This window comes from Vulpes vulpes, chromosome 15 (assembly GCF_048418805.1).
Source record: "Vulpes vulpes isolate BD-2025 chromosome 15, VulVul3, whole genome shotgun sequence".
Lineage (NCBI taxonomy): Eukaryota > Metazoa > Chordata > Mammalia > Carnivora > Canidae > Vulpes > Vulpes vulpes.
Genome location: NC_132794.1, coordinates 10,749,380 through 10,763,110, shown reverse-complemented (window position 1 = coordinate 10,763,110; position 13,731 = coordinate 10,749,380). Strand labels below are relative to the sequence as shown.

The 13,731-nt window shown below is 42.5% G+C and overlaps 1 protein-coding gene across 1 annotated transcript in view; it reads left to right on the top strand.

Moving 5' to 3' along the window:
• The window catches only part of MRPS6 (mitochondrial ribosomal protein S6), a 65,249-nt gene extending 57,752 nt beyond the window's left edge, over positions 1-7,497 (top strand). Inside the window, exon 3 of the mRNA XM_025985182.2 lies at positions 6,891-7,497. Coding sequence (XP_025840967.2) covers positions 6,891-7,080 — 190 coding nt within the window. The 3' untranslated portion in view covers positions 7,081-7,497. The remainder of the gene's footprint in view (positions 1-6,890) is intronic.
• The last annotated feature ends 6,234 nt before the right edge of the window (positions 7,498-13,731 follow it).

Below are 13,731 nucleotides of genomic sequence, written 5' to 3'. Positions count from 1 at the left end.
AATGGTATCCAAAAGCATTGGGTGTCTTTCTTAGGATGATTTCATGAGTGCCAGTATGTGGACAGTGTTGTTTGGGAAGACTGCATGAGAGTTGATTTGTGGGTGTTTGGGTTGGTCATTGGCAACTGCGCACCCACTTCCTCTTAAAAATATTATTTAGACCCTGAGGCTAGCCCACAAAAATGCCTCTAGTACAGTTGAATAGAAAACGGAAAGAAACAGTGGTTGCTGAACCCCAGATGGGGTATTGAATAACTTGAATACTTGACTGCTAGGGCAGGCTTGACTGGAGAGCAGGGACCCCTATGGACTTTCTAGAGAGAGGGGACTACTTGGAATAAATATGGTGGGAATCTTGGTAAACAGAGGTTGGAGGTCATAACTTGCCTGTGGTAGTTTGGAAGGACATTTTGTTGAATACAGAATGAAAGAATAAATGAATAAAATGGGAAGAAAGAAATGCTGGGGCTCTGCTAAGTGAGTTTCTTGCCTTGGCCACCAGCAGCCATAGTTATTGTGGACAGGGGGTTGGCAAAGAGAAGGTAATTTAAGATTGATCACACAAACTTTTTTATGCTCTATTGTAGAGCCTTACCCAAGGTAAGTAATCAATAATTAAATGTTGAACAAATGAGCAGTTCTTAAGTTGGGGTGATTATGAATCTAGTGCCTTTTATGTGGAGTAGAAATAAACAAGTGGAATTACACCTTGGAAAATTTGACCAGGGTGGTGCATAATTTTTCAGAGTAAGTCCAAATGGTGATCTTAATCAGTTAGCAAACGTACAAGTTACTTACTCAAGAAGTTTACTTGATGATGGAATTTATACCATTTCTTAAAAAATATTTTATTTTTTTGAAATAGGGTGAGCAAGATCAAGAAGGAACAGGAGGAGGGGCAGAGGAGAGGGAGAAAACAGACTCCCCGCTGAGCAGGGAGCCTGATCTGGGACTTGATCCCAGGACTCCAGGACTATGACCTGAGCCAAAGGCGGATGCTTAACCCACTGAGCCACCCAGGCACCCCTACACCATTTTTTTAAAAAGATGAATTTATTTATTTTAGAGCGAGAGGGTGAGTGGAGCGAGGGGCAGAAGGAGAGGGAGAAAGAGAATCCTCAAGCAGACTCCTTGCTGAGTGTGGAGCCCCTATGTGGGGATCCATCCCACGACCCTGAGATCATGACTTGAACTAAAATTAAGAGTTGGACACCTAACTAACTGAGCCACCCACGTGCTCCAGAGCCTTCATTATCTTTAATTGCTCTCTCATCACTACCACTCATACCAAATCATTCACCAATGCCTGCCCATTCAGGTTTTTATGCACCATTATTAAATCAGCAGTTTTATAGGGAAAATTGACAACACAATAAACTACACATATGAAATATACACTTTAATAAGGTTTGACACATATGTATATACCCGTGAATTCACTATAATCAAGATAATAAATTAGTCCCCCCTCAGTTTCCCTCCTGCATCTTGTGATCCTTCTCTTCACTTGTTCGTATCTCTAATGATCACTGGTCTGCTTTCTTTTTTTTTTTTTTTTTTTTTGGTCTGCTTTCTCTCACTGTAGATTAGTTTATTTTTTCTAGAATCTTTCTTAGATAAAATCAGACAGCCTCTGGCCTTTTATACACTCGTTTCTTTCAATCAGCAAAAGTATTATGAGATTCATGTATATCAGCAGCTTATTCCTTTTTTATGGCTGAGTAGTATGCCATTGATTATATGGACATACCATAGTTTATCAGTTTACATGTTGATGGATATTTTTGTTTCCAGTTTTGGATTGTAAGTGGAGCCACTGTGAACATTCATATGCAAGTTGTTGTGATGACTAATGCTTTCATTTTCTTGGATAAATACCTATGAGTGGAATGGCTTGATCATAATGGCAAGTGTATGTTTAGCTTTTAAGAAAATGCCAAAAACAGTTAATGTCATTTTGTATTCTCACTAACAGTGAGTTGAAAATGCCAGTTCCTCTGTATCCTAACACTCCGTATGGTCAGTCTTTTTAATTTTAGCCATTCTAGTAGGTGTCTCTTTGTGGTTTGAATTTGCATTTCTCTAATGACAAAGCATCGTTCTCATGTGCTTCTTTGCCATAATATATCTTCAGTGAAATGCCTATTCAAATTTTATGCCCTTTTCTAAAAAATGTTTTTTTTAAATACATTTTTAAAAGTTTTTTATATTGTACAAATAAGTCCTTTATCAGATGTGTGATTTATAAATCCCAGCCTGTGGCTTGTCTTTTTATTAACAGTATCTTTCAAAGAATAGGGTTTAATTTTGATGAAGTCTAGTTTATCAAATATTTTTTTATGGATTTTGCTTTTAGTGTCATGTCTGAGGTTTATTTGCTTAACCCAAGGTCACAAGTTTTCTCCTGTATTTTCTTCTAGTTTTATAGCTTTATGTTTTATATTTAAATCTGTATTCCATTTTGAGTTAATTTTTGCATATGATACATGTATGGATCAAAGTTCATTTTTTGTATACAGATTTGGAATTGTTCAGCACCATTTGTTGAAAAGACTGTCCTTTCTCTATTGAATTGCCTTTGCATTTTTTTCAAAAATCAGTTGTGCATATACGTATATATGGATCTATTTCTGGACTCTTATTCTATTGAACTATTTGTGTATCTTTATGCAAATACCATACTGCTGTGATTACCATAGCTTTATAATAAGTCTTGAAATCAGGTAATGTTAGTCCTTCAACTTTATTCCTAATAACAAAGTTGTTTTGGCCATTCTAGGTCCTTCGAATTTCCCTATGTACGTTAGAATCTGTTCATCAATTTCTAACAAAAATGTCTTTTAAGATTTTGATTGGGATCCTTAGGAATTTATAGATTAATTTTGGAATGGACATCTAAGTAAGTTAGAATCTTTCTACCTATGAACAAGATATTTGTGTTGGTTTTATTTAACTTCTTTTAATAATGTTTTATGGTTTTTAGTGTACAAGTCTTGCACACCTTTTGTCAGATTTATCCTTCAACATTTCATATTTAATTTCAAAGTGTGATTATTTGTTGCTAGTATATAGAAGTACAGTTGATTTTTGTATACTACAACCTTGCTAAACTCACATATTCTAGTATCTTTTTTGTAAATTTCTTAGAATCTTCTATATACACAGCCATCTCATCTGTAAATATAGATAATTATACTACTTATCAATCTGGATGCCTTTTCTTTTTTTCTTGCCTTATTATACTGGCAAGAAACTCTAGCAAAATATTGAATAGAAATGATGAGAACATCACCCTTTGTTTATTCTCAATCTCAGGGGAAAGCATTCAGATTTTGACCAGTTGGTGTGATGTTAGTTGCAGGTTTTGCAAAGATATAAGGTTGTAAGGTTTGTTAAGGTTGAAGAAGTTCCCTTGTAGCCCTGCTTTGCTGAGAGTTTATCAGGAATTGGATATGGTATTTTGTTAAATGGTTTTTGTTTGTTTGTTTTGCATCTGTTGGAATGATTACATGGTTTTTCTTTTTTAATTTATTAATATGTGATTTACATTGATTTACAGATGTTAAACCAGTCTTGCTTGCTGTGATCCTTGATCATGATGTATTATTCTTTTCATATATATTTTAATGGTCAACTTGCTAAAATTTTTAGATTTTTTTTTTTCATTTATGTCCTAAGATACCAGTTTTTTATTTTCTTATATAATGTCTTTATCTGGTTTTGGCATCAGGGTAATGCTGGCCTGATGGAAAAAGTTGGGACGTATTTCTCTATTTTCTGGACCAGTTTGTGTCAAAATTGGTATGTTTTCCCTCAGCATTTGATAGAATTCACTGGTGAAGCCATCTGGGCCTTTGATTTTCTTTGTGGAAGGTTTTTAACTACACATTTAAATTCTTTAAACAGATATAGGGCTATTCAGCTTATCTGTTTCTTTTGGAGTAAGTTTTGGTAGTTTGCATTTTTCAAGGAATTTCATCAAAGTTGTCAGATTTTTTGCAAAATTTGTTCTTAATAGTCTTTTTCCATATTTTTATTATCTGTAAAATTTGTAGCCATTTTACCTCTGTCATTCCTGAATATTAGTAATTTGTCTCCTCATTTTCTACTGATCAATCTGATTACAAGTGAGTCAATTTTATTGATCTCAGTGAACTAGTTTTTGGTTTCATTGATGTTCTCTATTGTTTTTCTGTTTTCAGCTTCAGAAATTTTTGCTCTGATCTTTATTCTTTTCTTTTCTCTTTTTTTCCCCTTGTCTTTGTATTTATAATTTTTTCTGGGTTCTTTTTTTTTTTTAAGATTTTATTTATTTATTCATAAGAGACACAGAGAGAGAAGTGCAGAGACACAGGCAGAGGGAGAAGCAGGCTCCATGCAGGGAGCCTGACATGGGACTCGATCCCGGGTCTCCAGGATCAGGCCCTGGGCTGAAGGTGGCGCTAAACCACTGAGCCACCTGGGCTGCCCTTTATTCTGGGTTCTTAATGTGGAAGCTTTGAGGCTTTTCCTCTTTTCTTTTTTAAAAAAGATATTTATTTATTTGAGACAATGAGATAGAGTGAGAGAGAATGGGGAGGGGCAGAAGGAGAAGGAGAAGCAGATTCCCCACTCAGCAGGGACCCTGATACAGGGCTCAATCCTGGGACTCCAGGGTAATGACCTGAGCCTAAGGCAGGCACTTAACCAACTGAGCCACCCGGGCATCAGGCTTTTCCTCTTTTCTTACATAGGTGTTTAGTGCTATAAAGTTCTTGCTTTAGTGGCATTCCCCAAACTTTGTTTGTTGTTTTCATTTTCATTCAATTCACATTCCCTTTTGACTTTTTCTTTGACTCATAGACTATTTAGATGTATGTGTAGTTTCCAAATATGTGGGGATTTTCCCAAGTGTCTTCTGTATGATTCGAATGCCTTTAGATTTATTGCAACTTATTTTATGGCCCAGGATATGGTTGACTTTGGTAAATGTTCTGTTTGCAACTGTGAACAATGTGTACCCTGCTCTTTTTGTGTGGAGGGTACTATAAATGTCAGATCCAGTTGGTTGATGGTGATGCTCACTTTTGCTGTATCCTTGCTGATTTTCTGTTGACTAGTTTTACCGATTACTGAGAGGAAGTTAGAAGTCTCCAACCGTAATTGTGGATTTGTTTATTTCTCTTTTCAGTTCTGTTAGTTTTTACTTCCTGTATGATGAAGTTCTGTTGTCTGGTACATACACATTTAGGATTGTTGTGTCTTCTTGGTGAACTGATCATTCTATTCTATATTATCTTTTTTTATCTCTGGGAATTTTCTTTGCTCTTAAATCTACTTTGATACTACTAAAACCACTTAAGCTTTCTTTTGGTTCATGTTTGTGCATGGTGTGTTTTTCTGTCCTTTCAGTTTTAATATTTACTTGAATAACTTTCCCACTAGGCTCAGCTAATTGTGGATGTTCACCTGGGAAGTTGTTTTATGAGTTTTGAACCCTCTTTGTATGGAATTACACAAAATGTCATCCTTTTACCCATAACTCCCTTCCTTATTGAATCTGTCCATTTTCAGTTTGGTCTTTTCTGCTTTCTGTGAGAATTTCATCTTTCACACCAACACAGCCACTGTCGGCCATTTACCGTGGACCTACTATATGTTAGCCTCTGTTCAGGGTGCTGGGGATGGAGTAAAGAAGTCCTTCTCATGGCAGTTATGTTTTAGTGGAGTGAGATAGACAATAAACAAATTATGTCCTATATCTGCAGCGATAAGCACTCTGGGAAACAAGAAAGCACCGAGTAAGGCAGATGGAGTAATAAGCCTGGGTGGGCGGGCAGGGAAGGATGTTACTTTAGGAGCCGTGATCAAAGAGGACCTTTCTGACAAGGTGACATTTGGACAGAGACATGATGGAAGTGAGGGGTGAGCTCTGTGGAACTCAGGCAAACATTTCTGACAGAAGGAACAGTGAGTGCAAAGACCTAGGATGGGAATATGCTTGGGGAGGAGAGTGTGGCTAGAACAAAGTAAGCGATGTCAGAGGTCATCTTAGCCAGCTGGAACATCGCAGAATTCTGAACTACTGCCCTGAAAACTGTCCTTTCACAGCACTGTGGTTCAAACCAAACAGTACAAGGGAGGCTTATACTTTGAGAACTGAGAGGAGGGTGCAGGCAGGGAGGAGGGATGCTTCTTCCTTTGTAACATCATCCAGCTGAGCTGATGAAGTCGTTGATGTGGGCTGTAGATGCCCTTCTGGATTAGCCTTAGTCTACTCTGAGTGGAAGAATGTTAAGCTCTTTCTTTTTCCCAAGATTCATATGATTTTCTTTCTGTTGTCAGTTCTCGAACATGCATGATAGTCTCAGACAAGTCCCAGGCCTTTCAGAATCTTTTCCCTTGCTTGGGAAGTGTGGCTCATGGTATGCACTGTGCCTCTTAGGTGCATTAAGTTACTTGTAAACTCCTTTAGAAAATTAGAAGACTTACCTGATAGACGTTTTCTCAAAAATGGTTTGAAGAATTTAGCCTTGTTGAATAGTACATTCTGTTCCTTAGACCTGTAATCTTACTGTACTCTCTAGACTTTGCTGTATGTAATGTCACAATGCTTTATGCTACCACAGAGTTTGTTTAATTTCAGATTTTCACAAGAATGTAATGGGACCAGCCATAGGAAGAGGGAGGTTGGGCCAGTACCACTGTTCAGCTGGTCAGCTGGTAGTTTCTATGTTTTGACAAAGGTGTGCATGTGTGTGTGTGTGTGTGTGTGTGTGTGTGTGTGTGTGTATTTGTGTCATTGATCTTCTCTGGAGAGGAGTAAAGTGAAAACATTGACCAAAATAGTGAAATAGTGAAAGTGTTGTATTTCAGAATGCAGGAATTCACAAATTTTTATTTTATTGCAGGTATTTCTTGGTGGATTTTTATGCACCAGCCACAGCTGTTGAGAGCATAATGGAACATTTGTCTCGAGACATTGATGTCATTAGACCGAATGTTATAAGACACCCTCTGACCCAGGAAGTAAAAGAGTGTGAAGGGATTGTCCCAGTCCCACTTGAAGAAAAACTATATTCCACGAAGAAGAGGAAATGAGAAGATTTACCAGATTTTAGCTTTGCATTTAATTCTCTCACTTTTGAGTACCATGGATTAATAATTTACAAACTTGACCCTTATATGAGTATTAGGTGCCATTTGTTTTTCTAAGGTATTTTTAGCTCTTGATCTCTCTTGCCATGAGAGGGGGGGAATGGTTTGCTTAGAGCCACTTTGTAATCTGTGGTACCAGCACATCATTCTTTATTTCATTTCATTAATGTAATTTCTTTGCCGTTGAGGACTTTGCCCGACAACAACACTAACACCATTTTGAAGAGCAAAGCTTATGAAAAATGCCTTGAATTGCAAGCTAATCATTCACTCTGTTATAACCATGCAAAATGAAAATTCAAGACTACTGTATCGGATGAGTAACTTTTGACCAGGATAATAAACACAATTTCAGAAAAACTTGGGGAGGTGTTTGTCTCTTCACCTACCCCAGCGTAGTGAACTGCCCTTTACTGCCTGAGGCCCTGCAGCTTCTGTCTGTCCAGAAAACCAGCAGTGTGTGGGCAGGGGTTCCCTGGTTCTCAGCGCAAATGCAGAGACTGGGGAGAAGTCAGGGATGAGGGTGGGGTGGGAATGTGTCCTTCAACTACTGGCATTCTATTAAAGCCATAACTTTTTCCTTTACCTCACAGGTAGCTTGTGGTTGGGTGGGTGTTCTGTGTAGAGGGACATGTATGTTCTGTGGCTTGGGCTCTGGCACTGCTTCCTCTCATTCTTCCGCCCTCCCCTGTCCTGCCTCCTCCCCTGTCCCTCTGCCCCAGCGGGTCTCTTTGCAAAAGTAGCCATCTTTGAATTCTGCTCTTCCTCCCTTCTCCCCCTACCCCAATGAGTCGGGAGCCAGTCGCTTTTGGGGTGAGGGTTGCCCAAAGAACTAGCTGGTACCAGTGTCTATGGCCAGTGGCGTGCCGAGCTCTTAAATAGGGAGACTTAGAAGAAGATCCATCTCTTTTTTCTGTTTTTTTTTTTTTTTTTATTATTATTAGATACTTACAGACCTACTTTTAAAAAACATGTCCTGGAAATAAAAAGGCAAGTTTTGTTTTGAGAGTTTTTTGTTTTGGCAGGGGGAGAGGTTGGTTTGGTGATGTTGTTATACTCTGAGACTAAGAACCAACTAGTCTTTGCTTGAAATGGATGTAATTAAGGTACCATATTTAGCAAATAGAAATGCAAGGTGTCCAGTTAAATTGGAATTTCAGATAAACAATGAAGCATTTTTTTTCCCCATAAGTATGCTCCAAATATTGTGTGGAATGTACTTATAGCCAAAAACGATGTGTTGTTTATTTGAAATTGAAATTTACCTGGGTGTTCTGTACTTTATGTGGTAACCTTGGTGTAGTACCTCGCCAGAGACAGGGTCTGCTCTGCTCCACCAAGCTCCAGGGAAGTGAAGCCACCATCCCCTGGCATCCTGTAGTTTCAACTGACTGCATCGCACTGAGGCGAGTTTGAAGAGCATCGAGAGTTAATAGAAGAGAAAGCAGCTGGTGTGCTCCAGTTTGCCTCCAACTCTTATTCCCTCGGCCTGCCAGAGAACTGATCTAGAAACTGAAATTTCATTCCTGGTCAGTTCCAGATCATCTGTTCTGTGAGCTTTAGTTAACACTGCAGTCTTAGCATCAGTAAGTGCTACCAGCCTTAAAAATTTTTTTTTTCCTTTATAAAAAGTCCACTTGGGGCAGCCCCGGTGGCGCAGCGGTTTAGTGCCGCCTGCAGCCCAGGGCATGATTCTGGAGACCTTGGATCGAGTCCCGTGTTGGGCTCTCTGCATGGAGCCTGCTTCTCCCTCTGTCTGTGTCTCTGCCTCTCTCTCTCTGTGTGTGTCTCTATGAATAAATAAATAAAATATTTAAGAACAAAAAAAAAATTAAAAATTTAAAAAATTAAAAAAGTCCACTTGGGGCCTCTGCCCCAGGCTGAGGACCCTGTGTCTCTGGCAGCCAAATGGCTTCTGAGGCGAGTAAGGAGGCAGCTTTTTCCTGGAACAGTTACTGGCACCTCCTCCTCATTTTCAGAGCTCGTGAATCGGAAGAAATTGAGCAACCTTCCCAAAGGGATGCTCTGCACGGGTGTCTCAGCAACCCAGTGACTGTTTCTGTGCGTATGTTGTTGGGGCCAGTACCAGCTACTAAGTAGAGTCTGGTTATACGAATTTATACAATCGGATCGTGTTAAAGCAGGAAGGGCCCCAGAGATGTGGCCTCTGCCTCTGAAATCATGATGAGACCGAGACACAGGTGTGCAAGACAGGTGCCCTGAGAAACAGGAGGAGCCGGGATCCTCCCTAATCCCAGCCTCCTCCCTCCGACATGCTGCCCGTCTCTGCCTTGGGCGATCAGGTTTGTCACTTTGCTGAATTCTTCTGTTTGTTTTTAATTGACATGTAACTGACACACAATGTTCTATTAGTTTCCAATATACAGCATCGTGTGTTGATATTTTTACACGTTACACATGCACAATGTGATCACTCTGACGGGTCTAGATAACTCACTGTCCCCATCCACGGGTACTATTGTATTAGTGACTGTGTTCCCTGTGCCGTACGTTATACCCCCACGACTGACTGATTTTATAACCGGAATGTTGTACTCTTCATCCCTTCAGCTGCCCGTCCCACACCCACCCTCCTCCTCTCTGACAACCACCGGTTTGTTCTCTGTGTTTATGAGTCTGTTTCTGTTTTGTTCTGTTTTTTAGATTCCACACAGAAGTGAAATCGTACAGTGATTGTCTTTGAGTTACAGAGCCTAATATCCTCTAGGTCCATCCATGTTGTTGCAGATGGCAGGATTTCATTTTTTTTTTTAAGATTTTATTTGTTTATTCATAAGAAACAGAGAGAGACGCAGAGACACAGGCAGAGGGAGAAGCAGGCCCCATGTAGGATGCCCAACGCGGGACTCTGTCCCGGGTCTCCAGGATCATGCCCTGGGTCGAAGGCAGACACTCAACCACTGAGCAATCCAGGCTGCCCTGGATTTCATTCTTTTTCTCCAGAACCCAGATAACACGGACCTTCCACTTCCTCCAGAGGTGAAATACTATAAAGTCTCTTGGGGCACCTGGTTGGCTCAGTCGGTTAGGCATCTGTCTTCAGCTCAGGTTATGACCCCGGGGTCCTGGGATCAAGTACTGCATCAAGCTCCCTGCTTCATGGGGATCCTGCTTCTCCCTCTCCCTCTGCCTGCTGCTCCACCTGCTTGTTCTCTCTCTCTCTCTGTCAAACTCTTTAAAAAATAAAGTCTCTTTGAAGAGCAGTTCAGTAAAGAGGGTCATTAAAACTGTAGACTGGAAATAAAAGGGATAAAGTGGAGGTTATCTGGGAAAATATGCTACTTCCTGCTTCATTAGGAATTTCCTGAAAGCACGGGCTTTCGGCCAGGGCAAGAGAGCACAGACTCCTCCCGAATGGTTTGCTTGCACTTTCACTCAGGTGCTCCCTAGGCTAAGTTTTTCCTTCTCCTTAAAGCTGCGTCCGTGAACCATTCGTGCCATGTTCTGTGCTGCACACGTTTTTTCCAGGACCTCCTTTAGTCCTTTAAGCAGCCTTATGGGAAAGAATCGTCACCCCTGGTGTTTGGATGAGAAAACAGACTCAGGGTGATAGGACTTTGACCCCGCCACTACCAGATGACAGCTGGGATCTTGAACTGGAGACCCTGACACCACGTGGTCTCTTCCCTCCAGTCACAGCCAGCTTGTCCTTGTCCTCCCAGGTTAAACAAGACACCTGGATGTCTTGGGTGGTTCATTACCGCTCCGGTAGTAGCAGTTGTCCTCATGGCCTGAGTGTGGTGCTGGCACGTTCTTTTCCTGTGCTTGGTAGTCCTTGGGAAGTCGACTGACATTCTTGAGCATTCCAGGTCATGCTAGCGTTCAGAATCCTGTGGCACAGTTTAGAGAGTGTCAGGAAGGAGGCTGGCTAAGTAGGGCAGCCATGCAGCATGCCACTCGCCCTCCTTGGAAGCTCCAGAAGGAAGCCACGGTCTCTCCCCTCTGAGCTGCTGATTCACAGCTGGACCCTCAGCCACTCAGGGACCCCTGTCCCCTTTCAGAATACTGGGTGTTTGAGTGGGGCATGCATGTAGGTCGTTTCCAGGCTGTGTGTTTGCTGTCAGAGCCAAGAGTGGCAGGTCCTCCTACCCAGGCTGGTGGTTGGTCTGCTCCAGCAGTGGCTTTCTATGGGCAAGATGCTGGAGGGAGAGCCGCCAACAAAGGCAGCCCCCGTCTATGTGGGCTAGTAGGGGAGAAGGTGGTGCTTTCGGGACGGTGTGAGGTGGGCATGCTGCAAAGCAACTGCTGGTGAGCTGAAGCCTGGAGGTGATGAGCCTTCCCTGAGACCCTGAGCTGGAGAGCGGGGAGTGGTGGGGAAGAGAGGGTCCTGACAAAGAATCCGGTCAGAGCTGGAAGATAAGACCCGCAGGGATAAAGTTGGAGGGTCGGAGTCTGCCGAGGTGCACTGAGCCCCAGAAGCACAGGAGGTCAGGTTCCAAGGTGAAGCAGTGATTCTGGAACGTTCCCTTGAAACGATGCATCTTCCTTGGATTTGTTACCTTGACTACTTGTGGTTCACTTTGGACGGACGAGAATGAGCTTCCAGAAGCACTTTGTTTTTCACATGGGGTGAAGGGAGGGAGGTGGAGAGTGAGATGGAGGTTGGGGCCCCAAGAAGCTAGTCTCAGGTGTGTCTTGTAAGCTGTTTCCTGGAGACGTTGACAAGTCAAGGAAGCATTTGGCAAGTGTCTAAATCGGAAATGACTAAGCCCTGTACCGTGGAATGTCAGTAAGGAAGGACCATTAAGCACAAGTGAGCTGCTTAGGTTTTTGCCAAAAAAACACATTCGTGTTGATTGAAGTGAAATATTTGATTGAAGGGTTAGGAAGATTGAAAGCATGAACTGTGCTTCCCTACTTACAGTGGAGTCATTGTCTCCCCCGATGCAGCTGGGGTTACCTGCCAGTACACCAGAGAGACTTTCAGCAAGAACTCGATAGAACCCGTATTCCTTTACATTCCTTTCAACTCTGTGAGGCAAGTATTATACCCATTCTGCAGATGGGACACCCAGGGCCTAGAGAAAATAAGTGACTTGGCCAAGGCTACAGTGGGAGGAATTAATTGGATTGGTGATTTGAATGAAAGTCCACTTTGGGCTCACAGCATCCTGCCACAGGTGGGTGCCTACAGTCCTTGAAGAATAGGCCATTCTCCGATGGGCAGCTTCCAAGCGATGTACCGCCCTGGACCCTTCCTACACCACACCTGGACCATGGACCCAGGCTTCTTTATCATTGTAAGAAGGGAGAGCATGGATCTGGGACTTCTTGGAGCTGGGGGTGGTGTGTTTTTTAATCTCAGGTCTTCAAAGAGAAGTCATGCGAACAACAATAAAAGCGTCCGTGTACCCTGGAGACCAGGCCTCCTTTCTGCACGTTTTTGCCTCTGCTCTGTATTTTCCCGAAGAGCTTTTTTTTTTTTTCTCTGTACTCCAGGGGTGTGTTTATAAAGTGCACACATGGCAGGATGCAAAGATGAATAGGCAGTGACCCTGACCCCAAGGCCCTCATAGATAGGAGAGGTGGAAATACTGTGCTATCTGAAAACAGGCTATGATAAACATAATCATTAGGATTCAAACTAAATGCTGTGGAAACAACTGGTCTCATCAGCGCTTGGAACTGGGTGGGGGCAGTTTTCCAGCAGAGAGAGTGTTTAAACAAGCATGGGAGCGAGTGTGGAGCATAGGTGGTAGGAGGTGGGAGAGGGCAAAACCACACAGCGTGTTTCTGGAGCACCTGGGGTCAGGCAGGTATGGTCTGGTGGTGGCGCGGGCTTGGCGTGTACGAGAGATTGGGGGTTCAGGGAGGGTCCAAGTCCCTCTCTGCTGGTGATGAGACATTTCGTGAAGGGCTTCTTGAATTGAAAGGATCATTTTGAAGAGCCAAGAACTAGTACTGTGCATATTAACTTGCTGTAAAATGTGTATCCTAACTGACCAACCCTCGACCCTGTCTGCATGTTTGTAAGAAAGAAAGGATTATACAAATTCACCACGGAGAGGTACAAAGGGGGTTGAGGCAAGGTTTTCAGATGCCCCCCCAGCAGGCAGACCGTGTGCTTGCCCAGTGCCCCCAGCTGAACTGGGTGTGCTCTGAAATGCTGCGTGTGGGAGCATTTTGAAAGTAGAAATCATTCCTTTTGTGGTCTGGGCTGTTGCCACGTTTTGCTGGGAGGGCTCAGGGACAGAGATGATGACACCTGAGATTGACCTGGAATGTCACCTGCCAAGAGCTGCCCTGTCTTCTGTCTCTGGGAGCAGGCCAGAATGGTGGTGGTGGTGGTAGCTTTCCAAGGCACGTGGGATCCTTGGTCGTCTTGAAAAAAATGTAGTGTTACAAGCATAGAACTTGGAGTCAGAGACCTACCTAATGGCTGTGTGTTGCCACGCTCCAGCCACAGGGTCTTGCACACTCTCTTTTCTTCCCTTGGCCTCAGGCTTCAGTCTTTGGATGGAAAATGTGTCCAGTGAACCAGCTGGTCTTCAAGGCCCTGGATCAGGGCTCATTGCCTGGTTTGCTGAAGGATTATATTCCATCAGTGATTCATGGGGAGATGGGGAAGGGTTA